This window comes from Ictidomys tridecemlineatus, chromosome 6 (genome assembly GCF_052094955.1).
Source record: "Ictidomys tridecemlineatus isolate mIctTri1 chromosome 6, mIctTri1.hap1, whole genome shotgun sequence".
Lineage (NCBI taxonomy): Eukaryota > Metazoa > Chordata > Mammalia > Rodentia > Sciuridae > Ictidomys > Ictidomys tridecemlineatus.
In genome coordinates, this window is record NC_135482.1 from 133,452,062 (window position 1) to 133,473,843 (window position 21,782).

The 21,782-nt window shown below is 32.1% G+C and overlaps 1 protein-coding gene across 12 annotated transcripts in view; it reads left to right on the forward strand.

Annotated features, from left to right (window-relative positions):
• The window catches only part of Mycbp2 (MYC binding protein 2), a 271,435-nt gene that overhangs the window by 59,287 nt on the left and 190,366 nt on the right, over nt 1-21,782 (forward strand). For all 12 annotated transcript variants that reach the window (XM_040281371.2, XM_040281372.2, XM_040281375.2 and 9 more), the window contains exons 5-15: nt 1,079-1,275; nt 2,932-3,174; nt 3,412-3,483; nt 5,033-5,129; nt 9,341-9,414; nt 9,555-9,693; nt 11,223-11,299; nt 11,790-11,994; nt 13,819-13,983; nt 16,678-16,836; nt 19,956-20,160. In XM_040281371.2, coding sequence (XP_040137305.2) covers nt 1,079-1,275; nt 2,932-3,174; nt 3,412-3,483; nt 5,033-5,129; nt 9,341-9,414; nt 9,555-9,693; nt 11,223-11,299; nt 11,790-11,994; nt 13,819-13,983; nt 16,678-16,836; nt 19,956-20,160 — 1,633 coding nt within the window. The remainder of the gene's footprint in view (nt 1-1,078; nt 1,276-2,931; nt 3,175-3,411; nt 3,484-5,032; nt 5,130-9,340; nt 9,415-9,554; nt 9,694-11,222; nt 11,300-11,789; nt 11,995-13,818; nt 13,984-16,677; nt 16,837-19,955; nt 20,161-21,782) is intronic.

Sequence of the window (21,782 nt, forward strand, 5' to 3'; positions counted from 1 at the left end):
CAGACAAGTGAAGGGAGGGAGGAGGAATGGGGAGAAGGGAAGAAAAGGGAAAATAATTCCCTTTTCTTCAAAGGAGTGAGTGGATTTTAGGCTGACAGATTTTTGGTTTGAAAAATCTCTCCAGCTGTAAGTGGGAAAAGTGAATGGTAGAAGAGAATTTGTGAATGTTTTTTGGTAGTCTAGTTAAGAGATAGTGATAGCATTGGTTGAATTAATGGATCAAGATAGAGAGAGGTAGAGGAATTAATTAGAAAATAAATAAATAGGGCCTTATTTGAGATTTGATATGAAAAATGATTGGTAGAGGACACTTAAATTCCTGTGAGTTACCAAGTAAACCACAGGTGGCCTTTCAGTCCTTCCTACTGAGGAAGTACCCAGATGTCTTGATTTAATCTTGGATGGAGTTGTTCAGGAGTTTTGTGAAGAGACCTCTGCTGGTCATAAGAACATTCTTGTATTAGTTCTCCATCTTTGTTACTGCCTAGCTTTATGATTTAGGAAAGTCTTTTAACTTCTTTGTGTCTCAGTTTCATTTCCTTGGAGGTTTTTCTAGGATATAAGTGAATTATATACCCCTTCTATTAGTGTAACCTGCTGTTATATTAATGATAAAGCATTTTTATATTAAAATTTATAGTATGTATTTTGTGGATTCTGTTGTTGTTTTGCAAGTATAGACGTAATTTTCTAGACACTTAACAATTTAAGAAACTCATACTCCTCCCAATATAAAGGGTAAAAACAAATGCAGTGAGTAGTCTATTACTTGATTGGATGAGTTTCTTAAATATGTGAATGCCTGCAGACAAGTTTGTTTTTTATGATCTTAGACAGATTTCATTTCTTCATTTGTAAAAATGAGGCAGTGAACCAAAAATGTTCTCTAAGACCCTTGTTACATAAATGTCTTAACTTATGGGGGAAAGGGAGTAAATAGAAAGAAACTAATGCAAAGTAAGTATTCTAGCTACCTTAAATTTTGTGTTTAGAGAGACAGGGTATAAATAAATAAATATACCATATAATGTTTTATATGTCAGATGAATGTAATTGAATCCAATTATTTTATCCGCAGAGTCTCTTTTCCAGCTCCTTTTGGAAATCACTGTTCGGAGTACTGGGATGAATGACAGCACAGGACAGTCCCTGACAGCACTTTCCTGTGCTTGCCTCTTTAGTCTAGTGGCTTCTTGGGGAGAAACAGGAAGGACACTTCAGGCCATCTCTGCTATCCTCACTAACAATGGTAGTCATGCTTGCCAAACTATTCAGGTATTTTATGTTTATAGCTGCTTAGACATTTTATAAGATGCTACATTGCAGTTTTATCTCTGTTCCTGTCAATAGGAATTTTGTGATTTTTCTCATTCATTATATAAGAGTTTGATCTTTCCAAGATTGATATATAAACAATCTACAGTATTTGAGTGAAACTACATGTGTGTTTGACTCTGTAGCATTAAAGATAATAAAATGAGTTTTGGCAAAATTCTTGAATCTAGAACTTAGTTTTGTATAAGCACTATGACCTTATCTTTCTTTGCATTGTCTCTGCCTTCCCCTTATATTTCATCTGGCTCTGAATTTTCAAGCATAGAATTCTTTCATAGTTTTAAATATCTTTTTTATATTGAAAGAAAAAGATGTGCCATCAATCTGCTATATTTTTATTGATTATGATTTGTCATAAGTTGATTTGTTTCTGATTTACTTCAGCTATGCATCTAACATTTTGAACTTTTAATATCTAGGATAAATAAATAAACTTTTCATCATTATTAGTAGTGGGAAAAACAGTCCTCTCTATAGGCAAACTTGATTTAATTCCTTCAGATGGTTCTTAAAATTGAGAAATAAGTTGTAATTTTAAGACCCAGTTATCTGCTTTTCTCAGGCCCCTTGGACAACTGCCACGATGGGCAGAAGAGCTCCCTCAAAACTCTTAGCATTGTTCTTTATTATTTCACCCCTTTCCTTCTGCCACCTTCATTCACAAAACTTTCTTGGCCTGTGTGTTGATCAAGAGAAGTCTTTCATTGGAATGTGTAACTCAGTAACATCTCAAATTGTTTGTACACCCAAATGTATATTACCTGTTCCAAAAATCTTAACAGAGTGTTTAAAGTAGGGTAAGGTGGTAATGTACTGCAAATTGCCTTATTAAAAGGCCTCTAAGAAATCCTTTATTTGAGGTATGAACTGCAGATATCAGAGACCTCCTACAGAGAAAACACTATTGCACTTGAGTTTACAAATAAAAAAAAAGGAAAAAAGGAAAAAGAACACCACCATTGAGAGAAGAACCTAATACAGTAGAATCAATCCTTCCAAGTTTTTAAATGTTGAAATTATTTTATATTTAAGAGAAAATATTTAAATTATGACTAAGGAATGAGAATATAAAGAGTAGTCAGGTTGAACTTTTGGAAATGAAAAATAATTACAAGTAGATAATTAAGGGATGAGTTAACTAGTAGATAATACAGTTGAAGATTAGAAAATAGCAGATTAGAAATAGCAGATTAGAAGATTAAAGAGAAAGAAATTGTCCAGAATGCAGAACAGAAATATAGAGAAAATATGAAAGATGAAATAAGAAATGTGAAAAGAATGAGACAGTTTACTGTATTAATACAATCTGAGCTCCATAAGGCAATGATAAATTTATGGAGATAAAGAACTTGAAATAATGGTCAGCATTTACAGAATTGGTAAAAGACATAGAATACTAGATTAAAGAAGTCTGCTTTGCTTGAAATTTGCTTCTTGTTGATGACCGTTTTGTTTGTACTTTCTATTAGCATGCCATACATGATCATTCTGACCAATTCATTTTCTTAGGAATAATATGTATACAAAATATCTTTTATTTTGTCCTTTTTGTGTTTGGAACATTTTAAAATGTGTTTTTCTTTTTCTTTTGAATAGGTGCCAACTATACTAAATTCGCTACAGAGAAGTGTACAGGCTGTTTTGGTGGGAAAAATTCAAATTCAGGACTGGTTCAGTAATGGCATTAAGAAAGCAGCTTTAATGCACAAGTGGCCATTAAAAGAAATATCTGTTGATGAGGATGACCAGTGTCTACTTCAGAATGATGGATTTTTTCTTTATCTCTTATGCAAGGATGGATTATACAAAATAGGCTCTGGATACAGTGGAACAGTTAGGGTAATGCGATTCTCTACAGTTCTTGATCATAGAGTTATAACTGTACTGAATTGGATTCTGTTTGTTTCTGGCTTCATTTGTAGAGTACTGTTCTGATTTTAATGTTACAATTTTTCTTTGATAGCTATAACTAAAACATATGCCTTAAATTGCATTCATTCACTTGTATTTGTATTCATTCATTCCATTGATTATTGACTATGAAACTATAAATAACTAACTTTTGTTATTTTGCAGGGCCATATATATAATTCTACATCCCGCATCAGAAACAGGAGAGAAAAAAAGTCTTGGTTAGGGTATGCTCAGGTAGGAGAATATCCTCAATGAACCAAACTGTCCTTATCTTTTAAAACATGGAGGTCATACTTGCTAAATCAATTTTTAAAAATCCTCTGTTTAAACGGAAATGGTGTATTTTTAATAATCTGGCTATAACAGTGGTATAGGGTAATGTAAAGAATATTGGCTTAGAATTCATAAGAGGTTTAATTTTAGGTTATGTCCTGCTTCTTAATAATTGTGCAACTGGGGGCAGTTAACTCATTTGGTCCTGTGCTGTTCAGCTGTTAAAAGGTAATAAAATATCTTCGTTGGAGTTCTTGCTTAAGTGAGAATCTGAGTAAAAATCAAGGCCTTTTTTATCATTAGCAAATCTAAATTGAGAATGCATATGTGACCTGAGGTCAGATTAAGGCTTCTTGTCAAAAACTTTTCCATTCTAAATCTAGATCCACTATGCTAGGAACCAGAGTTTGGTCTGCCCAGTGAACAACCAACTGCATAAGGATCATGCAAAGAATCATCCTTTCCTAATGCCATGACCCCATTCCCTGACAGAGACAGATGGTTATGTCTCATTAGATCAGCAGTCAGATATATTCTTTTCCTACCATAGAGAAAAGCAAATTGAAAGATGGACAAAAGGGGTCAGAAATATTTATTTCCCGACTGTACCCTCTTAAGAGACATGTTCCCTTATAGAAGGATGAAGAATAAAAATTTCTCTGTAACTCCTGCCTCGCTGAGCTCACAAGTTCTATTACCAGCATGAAAAGATAAAAGATACTTGAAAGTGTTTTGAAAACTAAAGAAATTATTATTGTTGTTATATTATGAAACATCCTGCCATAGCAACTATTGGGAATATTTTGAAATTAAATTTTACATATCAAATTAACCATTAATTTGATTGTCTTTTAAAAACAACCTGGTTCATATTGTCTCTTCAGATTTTTTATTTGCCAGCCTTCTATGTTTTATCTAGGAAATAAAGCCATGGAAAGTATATTATTATGGCACTGTGCTCAATGGCACACCACTGCATCCAAATATTTTTGAAATAGCAGCCTATATATTTTAGTTATTTTTCCTTAAAATATTTATCAAAGAAACAGTGATCAGGGGCTGGGGTTGTAGCTCAGTGGAGCGCTTACCTAGCATGTGTGAGGTACTGGGTTCGATTGTCAGCACCACATACAAATAAATAAAATAAAGGTCCATCAACAATTAAAAAAACATTAATAAAAAGAAAAAAGGAAACAGTGATCAATTTCTGTTATTTCCATGACCAGTGAGTGATATAATCATTTTGAACAAATGTGCTGTATGGTTCCTGTTTAGTATGCCTTTTCTATTTATCTGAAAATATAGCGTGTCTTAAAATTGATTCCTTAGAGTATACTATTCCTCCTCTAGTTAAATATACTCATGTTCTTTTATTTTTAATATTTAATATATTTTATAAAACAATACTGGTTGAGTCTGCCTTAAAAATTGTAATATTGAGATGGCTGCCTTTTTGTGCTGAAGTTGGTAATGAAAAATATTTTAACACAGGAACATTTTCTGTTACCAGGGTTATTTATTATATAGAGATGTGAATAACCACAGCATGACAGCCATAAGAATAAGCCCTGAAACACTGGAACAAGATGGTACTGTGATGTTACCAGGTATGCTTTAACTAGTCATTTTTTTCTTCACAAATGATTTTAAGAAATTTGCATGTTAGGCTGTTTAGATAGGTAAAGGTTGATTAGCAAGGAATTGTGTTTGCTTACAAATGGGTTTAAAATATTTTGACATGAAAAATGTCTTATAGTCTATAAAGTTATGCATATGAGGACAGTACTATCAGAAATATAGTAATAATGAGGCTCAACATTTGTCTTCAATTTTTTGCCTATCTGTGTTGCTTAATCCCTTATCCTTACCCCACCAAGATTTTTTCAGCTGCTAAATTAGTGGGATGATATTATTTTATCACTCTTAATAAAACTGCAACTTTTTCACATGGCCCAGTACTAAGAACATTTTACTTATTTTTGCTTTAATAATAGTGCATTTGGGTTTTTCTTTAAATTTCTTTAAATCTATCTTTTAACATTCTTTTTTTAGAATTTTTTTTTAGTTTTCAATCAGTCTTATTTATTTATTTACATATGTTGCTGAGGATCAAACCTAGGCCTCACACATGCCAGGCAAGTGCTTTACCACTGAGCCACAACTCCAATATTATTATTTTAATTATTGTTTTCTTTTTTTACCAGGAATTGAACTCAGGGGTACTTTACTACTGAACCCCACCCCCTGTATATTTTTATTTTGAGACAGAGTCTCATTAAGGTGCTTAGGGCCTTGCTAAGTTGCTGAGGCTACTTTGGAATTTATGATCCTCCTGTCTCAGTCTTCTGAGTTGCTGGGATTACAGGTGTGCACCACCACACCCAACTAATATTATTACTTTTAAGAGTGCTCTGATGAGGCAATTTGGACATAATTTATCTTATTTTTGTATGTATGTGTGTGTGTGTGTATATATATATTTTTTTTATCACTCAAATCATTGCTGTCTAAATTCTGTGGTAGTAGGTGTCAGGTTTTGGGAAACATTGGGCAAATACATAAAGTATTTTTCATTGTAAGGTCTTTGAATTTGCTTATACCTTTTATACTTTCTAAAGTTGTTTACATTAAAATCTTAAAATTTAAGATTTAATGTGTTTTTAATGTATTTAATTTGTCTGTAATTTTATGGCAAGCAGCAGTATTACTTCTGGGCACTTGACCATCTGAAAATGAGACCTACTTCTAAAGAAAACATTCAGAAGGATAATTGCTCCCAGACTTTTTGTTAATTTTTAAAATATTCTTACATTTTCATTAGACATTTATTTGAAATTTGCTAACTGTGTATTTTCAAATTAGTGTACAGTATATATAGTGTTAAAGCAAAGGAAACATTTCATGTCCATTTCATAGTTAGGACAGCTCTGGAAAACAGAAGACTTAACAATAGGTTTACAGAGGCAACCCCATCCCTTTTCATTATAAGTCCTGGACCACATCTTTTGACTTACTAATAGTAATAACAGTAATTCCAAAAAATATTTTTAATAATGACATGCATATTCACCCTACATATATTAAAATAATCATATTTATGGTATAAAAATCATATTAGCATGATACATACTTATAAAACATACTTATACATACTTATAAAAATATGCTACATGTTACTCTTTAATTATCACTTTCACTTAATATTCTGAATATATTTCCAGCCATTAAGTAGTCTTTACAATATCATTTTAATATTGCAAAATATATTCTGTTGATAAATATGTTAGAATGGGAGCTTTCCATTTTTTTTTCTATATAAATTACACTGTAATGAGCATCCCTGTCACTCTGACAAGGCATTTTTAGGATAATGGTCATAGAAGAAAAATTCTCAACTGACAAATGCTGCTCCCCCAAACAGATGGATACATGTATAATGGATTTAGTTTTACTCTGCTTACTTATGGAAATTGTAACTAAGAGAACAATTTGAAATTATTTACCTAGACCTGTTTTGTTCATTCAGACATAATACAAAATGACTTGTTAATGTCTTTATTTGGTTTAAATTTCTCTGCATCATTTAACATAAAAAAATGCAACTTTTAACAATACAAGCGTGGCTTTCTGTGTTTCATAAATATGTGCTGTATTCATGATGAAGAATGAATTAAACATTGGGAGCATAGTCCCAATATTGTGTGTCTTCCGAGCTTACAGATGTTCCTTGATATATTCCTGAAGATTCTGTCTTATTATATTACATGATGCATGAAGAAAGGATAAAGAGAAAATCTTGGAATCACATGACAGGAAGACTCAGCTTTCAAGCCTGAAGAAGCCATTGTTTGTCATTTTTCTCATTTCTTTGAGCTGGACTGCATGTTCTTCAATAGTACCTTTTGCTTATTTATGTAGGGACAACTCTGCTCTTCTCAAGAAGAGCAGAAGTGAATTGCTGGGTTTTAGGTAGTAATGAATACCATGTTTAAAATTGACATAAAGCAAGTAATTCCTTGATCTTTATGTTGCAACTTGTCTTACAGCCTAATTTATAGAAAAAAATATTTCAAACAGTTATTGATGAACTTCAAACTTACATTCCCCCCAGATTGTCATTTTGTTCTTTATATCTTGCCTTACCTTTCAGATTATGTCCTCATGTCATATGTTTTCTGTGTCTGGTGACAGGTTGCCTCAGATCATGAGGCTTTTTGCTACACTTCTTGCGCCGCTTCACTCCTCAAGCCTGCATTTATCTGAAATTATAATGAGTTTTTCTTCTTTGCTTTTTAGTTTAAAAATCTTACTGCTTAAAGCTTGAGAAGCATCTTTCTTGCGCCTCTTTGTATTCTGTACAGTGGACTAGGAACTCTTTCTTTCGATTTCTCCTCTCTTTGATTACCAAGTCTCTTGGGCTACCAGTGGGCCTTGTCTCCCAGTTTCTATTTCCAGTTTGTGATCACTGAATTCTCTATTTGGTAAGGGTCTGCCTGTGTTTTGCATATTTATAATAAGGAAGTATGCTAGTATGAAGCTCCTGGGCAAAGATATAGAGTAATCCAGTTTATTTGAGTGGGCTTCATTACTGAATTCCAAAAATCAGAATTTTATGTTTTGTTGATTCAGGTGGAACTAGAAATGAAATATTACTTTTTTGGCATTGTGATTTATGGAGAGATTCATCCTAGTTCTCTGCAATTATTTTGGAAAATGTGTGTGCTTTTATACTTGCTTGCTGAACATTTGTTTTTCCAAAAGGATACAATTTATACTTAAGATGCTGATTTTGCTTGTAGATTTGTGTTATTTAGAGACAATCACTAACACTTGTTCCAGTGGTCCTTCTGTAATACTGGTATCCCTTGTTACCTTTGAGTTTGCGCTTTGTTTGTATCAAAGTATGTGGTGTACTGCTCTACAGATATCTATACAGTATTGACAAAATATGGTATGCTGGTTAAAAGATTTGACCATTTATGCCAAAAAGAAATAAATGAGCATGCACTTGTGAAAAAAGAATGTTGCCGTTTGCACTTCTAATCCCACTGGCTTGAGAGGATAAGACAAGAGTATCACGAGTTCAAAGCCAGTCTCAGCAAAAGCGAGGCTCTAAGCAACTCAGTGAGACCTGTCTCTAAATAAAATACAAAATAGGACTAGGGATGTGGCTCAGTGGTTGAGTGCCCCTGAGTTCAACCCCTGGTACCCTACTCCACAAAAATTAAAAAATAACGAAGAATGTTAAAAAGTTTAGAGCATTCTAAAACCTAAATATGCTGGGAATGAATTATTAAGTGGGAAATGTTCAACTAGTTATGAATATCATATGTTTTATAAAGCAAGTGATATCTGTAGTTGGGCACCATAGACCTCAAATACAGAAGCTTTAGGTCTGTCTGTATTTCTTTGTGACACTAATGACTCTGATGTATGTCTGAGGGTAGAGTATTGCCTACATTGCATGTGATTTTATTGAAATGATTGTAACCAACATTGTAGTTTGTTCATTGTGTTGCATGTTTGCTGTCAGACTATATCTAATACTAATTCATTTTGAAATTTGGTGGGCTCTCAGGTCCTTGATTATGGAAGATTTATAGATGTAGGCACAAAATGTGATAAGTATTACTAGCAAATTATTTAGTTTCTGCTAATTTGTAATTCTTTGTTAAAAAGCAGTCTCCTTTTGAGTTTAAGCCTGTCCTTATTGCGTGGAAAACTCTCATTCTATCTTCAACAGAAGAGTAAAGTCTTTTGTGAGTTGTTTATTTATATTTATGTTGTAATATAATTAATTTTTTTTCCTTTTGCACAGATTGCCACACTGAAGGTCAAAATATTTTATTTACTGATGGAGAATATATTAATCAGATAGCTGCCTCGAGAGATGTAAGTGTTTTGAATCATGAGTAGCTGGTATAAATGGAATACCTTTCTTTTATTAAATTATTTGTTTTTTATTAGATAAATATAGGGCCTTAAAGACAGATTTATGCAGTGTAATATTCTGGGTGTTTTATTTCTTTTAGGATGGCTTTGTTGTCAGAATATTTGCCACAAGCACTGAACCTGTTCTCCAACAAGAATTGCAACTTAAACTGGCTAGAAAATGCTTGCATGCCTGTGGTATTTCATTATTTGATCTGGAAAAGGACTTGCATATTATAAGTAAGATGGAAAAATTAAGTTTCCCCCCCATATTTAACAGCTATTTTATGTATATTACTATAAAACACAGTTTTGGGTTAATATGTAGAGGTAACCTGGAAATATAACCTTTAAATAGAATGTAATATTGGAAGACTATGTTAAGGAAGTGACTACTACTAATATTTTTCCATTATTATTTTGAATGAACAAAAGAAAATAAACTTAACATGTAATAAGAATTATGGATGGACACTGGTGGACATCAGTGGTAGTTTGTATACTATTTTTCAATTATTTTGAGAACTTTTTTTGTAAATGATACTATAGTAGCATACATAGCTCTCTCATTTGAACTTGTGATTTTTATTTGAGCAGATTTTCAAGATATCCATAGAATGATCCTATAGATCATTAAAAGTACTAATTTACCAAATTAATCAGTAAGCTTCATCTGGATACAGAAATATAACCAGAGTTTATTTCTTTGCCTTAATATACTTGCTCTTGGAATGTGGAAGTAATTGGAATCACTAGTTCCTACCAGGGTCTTGATTTTTGTTTTCCATGCCATTTGAGTTTTAATAGTGATGTTCTTTAACTTATGGGATTCTCTGTAAGACTCACCTTTTTTAATTGTTGCCTCCCCAAACTTAATAAACTTGACATTAGTGCTTTACCTTTCATATCCTAATTATGTGGTGTTTTTGTAATTCTTCCATAGGAAAATATATTGAATTGGAGTTTAAAAAGCCCATTCAAGAGTTTTTATGACTAGATAAAATCATAAAGTACTGTATATGAAGCTATAATTAAATATTCTTAGTTTTAAAATTTGAAATGTGCATAAGGATACACATTCAAATTTATGGAGAAGCTACATAAAATGTTCTGTAGAAAAAAAGCATGGGTCAGAGAATCTGAAATACTAAATTCAATTATTTTCAAGGTGTCACTAAAGCTCAAATGACTATCTAGATGAATCTCCCCACATTTTATAATTGTTTATTTAAAAACTGGGCAGTAAAATGAGAATTCATACCCCATTTGAATCAAATGTATGATATGTCAAGATCATTGTATTGTCTTGAGCAACTAATAAAAAAAAAAGCACCACACACTCTAGTTAAAAAAGGAGGAAAAAAATAAAATAAAAACTGGGCAGTATAATTTTAAGAATTAAACTAGATAAGTTTCATAAGCTCCCAAATGCCTAGTACCTAAAAAATGCTTAATTAAAATTTATTCATTTATACCTTAATTCAAGGAATATTATTGACATTGAAATTTTTATTTTATTTTTTTATGTGTATTAAAAAATTTGACAACAGTTTAGAATATGTTAAGATTATGATAAATTTATCTTTTCTCGGAGTGGTATTATCTATTACCATTAAATTTTTTAAAAATTAAGGCATGTCATGTTTTCTCATCTTTCCTTTGAATGATGTTAATTGAATTGACCTAAATTACTCTAAAGAGTACATGGTATACTTGAAATTATTCATATTAAAAATGCAGTAGTATTTATTAGTCTTGTGGTATTGTAGGTACAGGATTTGATGAGGAGTCAGCAGTCCTTGGTGCAGGACGAGAGTTTGCACTAATGAAAACAGCAAATGGAAAGGTAAAGTACTCTTTTTAGTAAAAATTAACTTTCTCTATTTTATGAGAATGTATACAATTTGTTGATTAGTGTATATAGCTTTTTTTTTTTTAACAAAATCATCTTTGTTTTTTATGTGCTAAAAATTTAATTCATGTTGAAAATAGCATTGTGAAGCAATGGTGATATTTAAGACCCTAAAAATATTAACCTCATAAAATGTTAAATTGTTACAACTGTTTAATTTTAATTATGAAATGGTGTAACTTTTGAGTTGTGGTGAATTCGTATTTTGTGTTTATTTTGATGATTGAGAAACTCATATAAGTTTCTGTAAATGTACTGAGTATAAGTTGGGGGGAAGTTGAGTAATAGAAAAAATAGTTTGGTTCATTAGTATTTTTATTTTTCAATAAAATAATGAAGCTTTTTTATTTTCTCATGTGAAACCTGGTGTACTATTCCAAAAGGCACTATAAATCCCTCTTTTTTTCTTCTTCTAATATACAAGATATATTACACTGGCAAATACCAGAGTCTTGGAATCAAACAAGGTGGTCCTTCAGCAGGAAAATGGGTTGAATTACCAATTACAAAATCTCCAAAGATTGTGCACTTCTCAGTTGGACACGATGGCTCTCATGCCCTTTTAGTTGCAGAAGACGGAAGCATATTCTTTACAGGATCTGCTAGTAAAGGAGAAGATGGAGAGTCAAGTAAGTTGAAAGATCAACTGAGCATTTAGTAAACATAACGTGGAATTTATTAACATAAAATTTATCAATTTGAGTAACACCTCACCAAGTTATAGATAATTTTACATTGAAGCATATTCAGTAAATAGTGTACTGTATGTACATTAAAAAACATGATTGCTGATTTCAGTCTAGTGCTGATATCGATGAATTTTTATGCTTTATGGATACATGACTGTTCCCTGCAGTATATGCTAATTCTGTTGCATCAGTTGGTGTTATTTTTAAAACTTATTTATTCCAATAGAACATTTTTAGAAAGCTGAAAACTTTGGAAGGAATATATATTCAGAATGAAGGTAAATCTTATGCAAGCTCATATAATATTGTTGATTATGGATTACTGATGTTTTTATTAGTGCATTATAACTATATCAAATAGGTTTATTTTGACATATTCATAAATTTGTATGACATAATTTGCTCTATTCCAGTCCCTAATACTTCCCCCCGTCCTTTCCCCTCTTTCTCCCTCATCCCTTTTCTCTACTGGTCTTTTTTTGTTTTTTTTAATGTTTCTGTTTTAATTGTAAGTAGACACAATACCTTTATTTTATTTATTTATTTTTATGTGGTGCTAAGGATTGAACCTAGTGCCTGATACATGCCAGGCAGAACTGTACTGCCGAGCCGCAACCCAGTCCCTGGTCTTGTGTTAATTCATTATTTTTTTAAATTGGCACATTATAGTTATACATAAAAGTGAAACTGGTTGTAATGTATCAATACATGCACATAGCATAATTGGTTCATTTTCATTCTGCATTTCTGTGCTTTCCCCTTCCCTTCCTTCCCCCAGCCCCACATTCCCTTTCCTCAGTTCAACTTTCCTCTCTTCTATTTTCATGAGATTCCCCCTTTAAAAAAATATTTTTTTCTAGTGTCTGCATATGAGAGAGAATATTCAACTCTTTGACTTTTTGAGTCTGGCTTATTTCACTTAGCACAGTGTTTCACAGTTCTATCCATTTACCAGCAAATGACATAGTTTCATTTCTCTTTGTAGCTGAGTAAAATTTCATTGTGTGTACACCATATTTTCTTTATCCATTCATCTGTTGACCAGGGATTACTATTTTTAGTGTTATTTCTCTGATAACTATCACTCAGCAAGGAAAAAATGTATAATCTCTTACATTTTCTATTCTTTCTATTTAGAGTCTTGAGGAAAGGTGTTATTTTTTTGTGACTTCTCTTTTGTACATTGGAGTTACAACTTAAAAGGATTAGGTTTTGAGGTCAACACATATGTAAAAATCATGTGAAAATAAAAGTTACATTGGAAAAATTGCTTAATATAGCTATAAAATATATTACTGTCTCATAGAAACTTCAGCATAGCCAGTTTTTCTTTTAATATTTGGAGAACATTTTCTTTTTTTTCTTGAGGTTAAGTAGTTACTGTACATATGTAGATGGATTATGTCATATAAAAATGTAATGATATTTATAGATTATTATAGAATGGAGTTGATAATGTAAAAGCTAAAGCATAAATTGGTCACCCCTGAAGTTTGGTTCAAAAGTGGTATTACTCATTGGGAATTTCCATGTGTTACAAAGAAGGAAGATCTGACAGTGATAGCTTAAATATTAATTGACCAGATGAAGCTGGCAAGTTGACTCATTCTAATCAACATGCTGGAGAACCCAGAAGTTTTTGGAAATAAATAAGTATATCATAACTGCATATAATATGCTCTATTTTGGGGGCATTGGGTACAAACTGCTGTTATTATTGTTTCTATATAGATGCCTTAAATAATTTTATTACTATTTTTTAAGCTAAGAGCAGACGGCAATCAAAACCTTATAAACCTAAAAAGATAATTAAAATGGAAGGAAAGATTGTGGTGTATACAGCTTGCAATAATGGAAGTAGTTCTGTTATATCTAAAGATGGAGAACTGTACATGTTTGGAAAAGATGCCATTTATTCTGATAGTTCAAGTAAGTAATAAAAGAACTTAAAAATCATTTAACTTTTATACAAAGAAGGTCCAATCCTAGTCATTAAGTGTTATAAAGATATGTTTAGAAAATTTACATTTATAGCGTGCTTTCTCTACATTTTACATTTTATTTTAAGTGTTTCATTTGGAAAGAAATTTTCCTTTGTCACTAGAAACTGTCCCTAATTTCATGAAGAGGTAGTCATAGAGCTTGTGAGTGACACTTTACTTTAGTAAGCAAAGCAAAGCTTTCCCAGACTCAGTTGCTCATGTGCCACGACCCTTGGGCAATGGTAGTACCCTGAAGGAAATGATTTTCATAACAAAGCAAATTGGTGAGTGAATTATGTATCTCTCAACTAGGTCATGAAGGTGAGATTCTTTTTTTTCTCTGTTCCTCTAGTATTATATTCCTAACCCAGTACAGTGTCTGGCACATGGTAGGGTCTCAAGAATTACTTTCCAAGTTACTGGGTAACTGATAAACAAAACATTAAAAAGTGGGTGGGAAGGATAGAATTAGCTAAATAGTTTTATAATTGTAAACTCTAGTCTCTAAAACTCTTTGTATTTGATTGTTCTTCCTAGCAATCAAGAATTAGTATAAAGAATGAGTTATCCACTTAAGAGGATTTTATGCAAGATATATGTGTAAAGCCTTTGAATTTTTTTTGTAATAAGGAAACTGGAATTAAAAAGTTTATTATTAGAAGTTTAAGTTATTATTTTATGCTGGAAAAATGGTACACATAGAACAATTATAGCAATTATTAGGTTGAATTGTATTTAGGTGGTATGAGCTGGCTTAATATGGTAATGTGTAGATTTAAAGTTGGCTTCAACTGTTAGTGAATCAGACTTTTGGTTTAGTATGTGTGAAGTTTAAAAATAATGTTCAAGCAACAGTTGTTACTTGCTAAAATCCTCTTGGCTAGGACTGGTGGAAAATATTCATTTAGTCAGCATAGACCACTGATGTGGTCCCTTCCTGCCCTCTGAGAATCTGAGAAACAATTGGGTAAGATAATCAAGGGATATGGTTTAATGGTTATGGACATGGGTTCTGATGCCAGTACCAACATGTTTATTGTTTAACAGTTTCCTTAACATTTCAGGATTTTCGTTTTTCTTTTCCCTTTTCTTCTGGCCTTTAAAAGGGACTAGTGATAGTACCTGCTTCATATAGTTGTTACCAAAAATGTAGGCGTTGATACTTGAAAATTGTAGGAATTGAAGTGCTTTTCACAGAGCGTAAAACACGTAAGGTCTCAAAATATGTCAGCTAGTACTGTTAAAAGAAATACTTCTGATAAATCTATTTGGCACATATCTTTTTCAAGTATAATAAATACTGAAAGTAAGAATTTTTTGAGGTGAACTTCATTAAAAGGCAAAACTAGTGTAAAAGAAAAGGAAGGCCAACTTGTGGAAGCTTATATCAGAGTTCTTAGTGTAGAATAATTTTCCTAGCATGTTGTAAAAGATAGGTAATATTTGCAATTTAAATAAATAATTTTAAAACATTGTTTTTATTCTAAAGTACATTAGAAAAATATTTAATAGTCTGAATTTTATTGATATTACTACTTTATAAAGTTAGACATACTTCTGTCAAAGGTGATATAAAAATACTAAATAGATAATGTGGGTGGCACTTGGATGTGACAAATATAATAAAACTAATATGTGAATAAGGGAAATTTAAGAAATAGATTGTAGAAATTTAAGAAGTAGATTGTAGAAGAAAGTATTATAGATGGAAAAGAACTGAAAACTACTGCTTTAGAAAATCTTACAGGTTTCTATAAAATCAATTCCACCATGCGGCCTGCGCAATGGTTTCATTAATGAGGTTCTTGGCATAAAAGTTAGCTAGAAGAGATCGAAATAAAACACACAGACTCAGTTACCTTATTTCTATTGCCAGATCCGAGACGGCTCACCTCTCTGGTTCCCTCCTCTAACCGCCCAGCAGGGCAGCAAGGATTACTCAGGGCTAGCAGGAGAGAGAGAGAGTGAACATGCCTAGGAGTAGCTTTTTATTGGGGAACAAGAGATTCAGGGGAGAATTCTATCCAATGAAGGTTGAGGGGGGACTGCACTCCAAGGTCAGGGTCAGTGATTGGGCCCCCGGGGTCAGTGGTCAATCACACCCCCACACAGATGGGCTCTCTCATTAGGAAAGGGCCGGGAAAGTTCCGACACAGCCAGAACGCCTCAGACCCTTAACGGGAGCCACCCAATCACGTGTCAGAAATGGCTTCTCACAATCAATGTCATTACAGTGGCAAGTGTTTTACTTTGTTTTGTGGAGGCAGAACAAAACAGGCAAGGTAACTGATTTACAGGTTTCTTAGTGCCTGTACCAGGAAAGTTTGAGAACTGTTGACTCTTCCAAGTACTGTTGAGGTATTGGTATATGGAGCAGGCATTCAGGAGGAAAGTTGAGATAAAGTTAGATAACATAAAGATTTGTCCCAAGTCTGAGTTTTAAGATACATTGAAACGTCATTACAAAATAAATTAATTTAATGATACCCTCCTACTCTCTTGGTCAATCATTTCCCATTGTTGTGAAATATTTTGCCCAGAGATAAAGAGTTCTACATTGAAGTAGTTCTTTTACTAGGAATAGAAGGGTTTTTTTTTTTTTTTTTAAGTTGTTTTTACCAAATTTGTATCTTTTCTATAGGTTTGGTGACGGATTTGAAGGGCCATTTTGTAATTCAGGTAGCTATGGGCAAAGCTCACACATGTGTTTTAATGAAGAATGGAGAAGTTTGGACATTTGGTGTAAATAATAAAGGACAATGTGGACGAGACACTGGTGCCATGAGCCAAGGAGGCAAAGGTAGGTATTTAATTTTTGAATATTAAAATTTGTGTTGCCTTTTTGTCAGTTTTTCAGGATATACTGAAGAAACTCACTCTTATTCAGAATGATTTTGATTTCTTACTATGAATTAGGAAAACTTCTGAATTTCTTATTTATTTGATAAGTTATTGCAAAGAAGTATATCACTAAAAAGTTGAATCAGTATGTAATTTCTGGGCAAATGAACTGGCTTACTAAATGGTTTCTAAAATTCTACATAAATTTGATTGTCTATCTTTAATTTGGCATTTTGATGATGAAATTGTTTTGGAAAAGTGAATTTCCTAAACTCTTTGTTATTACCTTCTTTTATATCATGTCTTCAGTTTTAACTATTTTTTGGCAGCAGTTTCTCTGGAAAATTTCTCCTATTTAACAGCATGTGTGATCTGTAATTTAATCTTTTCTTGACAACTAAGAATGATTTTTATGAATATTTGATCTTTTGTCAAGATAAGGCTAACTTGTAGATGGCAACTTGATCACAGTATTCTTTGTATCAACCCTTAGACTTCTTAAGGAAAGGAGGAATTTTCCTTTTGGTTGTCCTGCTGTTATGGTCTTTGTGAAAGTATGTGTGTGTGTATGCTTGTGTTTAAAATACAGCAGTTTTTTTTTTTTTTTTTTTTTTAAAGGACGGTCTGTTAGAAGTATACTAATTTTAAAAAAGAAATGGGTTATTTCACAAAGGAAGTATTTTATCTTTTTGCTAAACTGGTGAACCATAGTTTTGGATAATACTACTATGTCAAAGAAGAGAATCAGTTTAGTTTTCTATATATGATATAAATATATACACAAATTGTTTTATGAGAGTTGCTGAATTGAACAATTATTTTCTGAAACTTGTGAACATTGGCATAAATTATCATTGATGTTCTGGATTCATAGGGGAAGTTCTATAATAACCAAAATGAAATTAAAATATTTTTCCTCAATAGGAATCCCACCCGCTGTCTTAGTGAATTAGAAAGCAGATGAGTAAACTATGACACATAAAATAAATATGGATTGCAAAATCAAAAAGAACATATAGAGTTTTTTTAAATTTTAAAATAGGGAAAGTACAGAAGGTAATATTGAAATTTAAAAAAATTTTTACCTATGACCATATTGTCATTTTTTAGTGGAAAATTACAGATAAAATTCAAATGCTCTGTATTCCCTTTCAAGGCTTATTATTATATTCTGTTTCTCTCTAGAACTCACCACTGTTATGACATTGATAAGTAGGCTTTCAGACATTATCTCATTTCTCAGCCTGTTTATAGCTTAGAAGTGGCAAAGTCAAAACCAGCTAAGTATATTATGAGTTTATTTCTTGATTGTAAACCTGTATTGAGTGGTAGGTCTGTTAGATGCTTATTACTGGTATAAGAAATATAAGAGCCGTGACACATGCCTATAATCCCAGTGGCTCAGGAGACTAGGGCAGGAGAATCTCAAGTTCAAGGCCAGCCTCCGTAATTTAGCCAGGCCCCAAGCAACTCAACCCTGTCTCTAAATAAAATACAGAAAAGAGCTGAGGATGTATCTCAGTGGTTAAGCACTCTGGGTTCAATTCCCAGTACAAAAAGAAACAAGATAATAATATTGACTAAGAATAAAGAAGTTCAAGTAAGTAAAAAAAAAAAAAAAAAAAACCCTTGCCTTTGAAGCTCTAAATCCAGTGGGAAAGAGAAACATAAATATAATTACTTGATTTGCACAGATTTGCTCTTCTGTACTATGTGTTCCTTCATGACCTTATCAAAGTTGTGTTTTTACACTTGTTTGGTTATTTGAAAATATCTATCTTTCTCACTAGATGTTAAATATCATAATCTGTAGTGCCTCTAGTAAAGATATAGTGATGTCTTATTTGCTCACTACCATTTTTTATATAGCTCTCCAAGCTAAAAATGGATTTTATAATTGTAAAGGGTTATAAAAAATGTGGCATATATTAATATTGCCCACAGAGTCTAGATTATTTATTATCCAGCCCTTTATAAAAAGCTTGCTAACACTTCCATATGGAATCCTTGGAGCGTATTTGACATTCAATTTAAAAATATATAGTTGAATAAATTATAACACAATTTAAAAAGTTGCAGTTGAGGTATAAATGGGCTTTGAGAATAGTGACTAACTCCCTGGAAAAGGTAGTAAGTGCTTTCTTAGGAAATGACTTCTGAGCAGAATTCTTTGTTTTTTTTTTTTTTAATATTTATTTGTTAGTTGTAGTTGGACACAATACCTTTATTTAATTTATTTATTTTTATGTGGTGCTGAGGATTAAACCCAGGACCTCCCATGTGCTAGGTAAGCACTCTACCGCTGAGCTACAACCCTAGCCCCTTAGCAGAATTCTTGAAGACTAAAAAATTCTCTGCTAGGTAAGATAGGGAGAAGCATCGTATAAATATGGAAGGGTATAGCATCTTATAAATATGTCCCCAAGGAACTCAGGAATCAGAGGCACTAGATATTTTTGGAAGGAGGGAGAGAAAGTATTTGTGCAAGGTAGAAGGAGCAAGAATGAAGCCCTCAGCATGTGAAAAGACTCAAGATGTTTGAAAAGCAATTGGAATGTAATTCACATGGGAGAAATGAGGTCGAAGAAAATTGGGAGCCATATTGTGATTGTTTCTTGCTGAGGAATTTTGTTCATTTGAAGACCTTGAAGGACATTGAAATTTTGTACATTGGGATGTCAGACATATTTAAATATGTATTTTATGATAGTGGGAGGGTATTCTAGAGTGGGGTGATCTTGACTTAGTGCAATTAGGTTTTCTTAGATCTGTTGAATGAAGGTGTTGGTAGTGAGGACAGAAAAGAGGGACAAAGTCACAGAAGATTTAAAAGTATGATTGATAGTGAAGAGATGTATTTGACAATAGTCTTCCCTGCCTCCTTTTGCAGAAAGGAAATGGGCAGAGAATTAGCAAATTCTAAATTAAAATTTATTTTTATTACACTTATATTTTAGCAATCCTTTGTATAATCACTTGGACTAGCATTGTGTTATATAGTTTTTAAATTGGGAAATATTCAGTTTTTTAGAGATGGTCATAATCCATACAAAAATTCTAAATTGATCTGTCAAATAGGGTTTGGAGTTGAAAATATGGCAACAGCAATGGATGAAGACCTGGAAGAAGAACTAGATGAAAAAGATGAGAAATCCATGATGTGCCCTCCAGGCATGCATAAGTGGAAGCTGGAGCAGTGCATGGTATGCACTGTGTGTGGAGACTGCACAGGTTATGGAGCCAGCTGTGTTAGCAGTGGGCGTCCAGACAGAGTTCCTGGAGGGTAAGAAGAGGATTCCTACTGCAGAAAACATTTCTTTCAAATGAGTGTAGAGTATATTTACTGTGTTGTTTCTTAAAGGCACATTAATATATAATTATGATTCTCATACTTGTTTTTTATTATGACAATTTATAATTTGGTGTTATCTTTAATTTTGTCTTTCATTTGATTCATTTAAACCATTTTTTAATTAATACATTATAGTCATATAATATTGGGATTCATTTTGACATAATTACACAAGCATGGGATATAATTTGCTCTAGTTTAATCCCCAGTACTCTTTAGATTTAGTGGGATTGCTGGATTATATTATCAGTTTATTTTTGATCTTTTGAGGGACCACCGTTTTGTTTTCCATAGCTTGTACCAATTTACATTCCTAATAGTACACAAGTACTCTAGTTTCTCCACATCCTTACCAACACTTGTTATTTTCTAATTTTTCTTTTTTTTGATTAGTAGCCATCCTGAATGGGTATGCATTGGTTCCTTATTATAGTTTTAATTTGACCTTTTCTAATAATTACTGATATTAAACATCATTCACTTGCTTCTTCGCTATTTATAGATCTTTAGAGAAATATATTCAACTCTTTTGCCTGTTTTTGAATTCAGTTGCTTATTTTGTGTTGAGTTTTAAAAGTTCTCCATATATTCTGCATAGTAATTCCTTTTCAGAGATACAATTTACAAATAAATTGTGTCTGTAGGTTGCCTTTTTACTCTGTTGATATTGCTTTTTGTTTCACAAAAGTTTTAATTTTCATGAAGTTCAGTTTGTCTATTTTGTTGTTGCCTATATCTTTGGCATTATAGCTAAGAAATCATTATCAAATCCATGCTGTGAACTGTTTGCCTCATAATTTCTTCTAAGAGTTTTTATATGTTTAGGTCTTCCATTTAGGTCTTTGATACTTTTTGTGTTTATTTTTCATATGATGTTAGGTAAAGATCCAGTTTCATTTTTTTTTTAAATTTAATTTTATTTTTTTTATTGTTGGTCGTTCAATTTTTTTAAATTTAATTTTATTTTTCAGTTTCATTTTTATGTATGTGAGTATCTAGTTTTCCCACACCATTTGTTGAAAAGACTGTCCTTTCTCCATTTAATAACTTTTCAACCTTATTAAAAATTCATTGAGGGTATATGTGAGGGTTTATTTTTGGGCTCTCTGTTCTTCCTTTGGTCAGTGAAGTTCTGTTATGCCAGCATCATACTTTTGATTGATTACTGTTGCCTTATAGTAAATTTTGAAGTTAGGATGTATGAGTAATTTGTTGTTCTTTGTCAAGATTTTTTGACCATATAGGGTCCCTAGGAATTCTGTATGAATTTTAGGATATATTTTTCTCTATAATCTTTTGATGATGATAGGAATTACATTGAATCTGCAGGTGGATTTGGGTAGTATATCTATTTTAGCAATATTAAAGTTTTTTAGTACTTGAACACGGGATGTGTTTCCATTTGTTTCTCTCTTTAATGTCTTTCAGCTGTGTTTTGTAGTTTTTATTGTACAAATCTTTCACTTCTTTAAGTTCATTACAAAGTATTTTATTCTTTTTGATGTTATTGTAATTGGAATTTTTGTTGTAATTTTCTTTACAAATTGTTCATT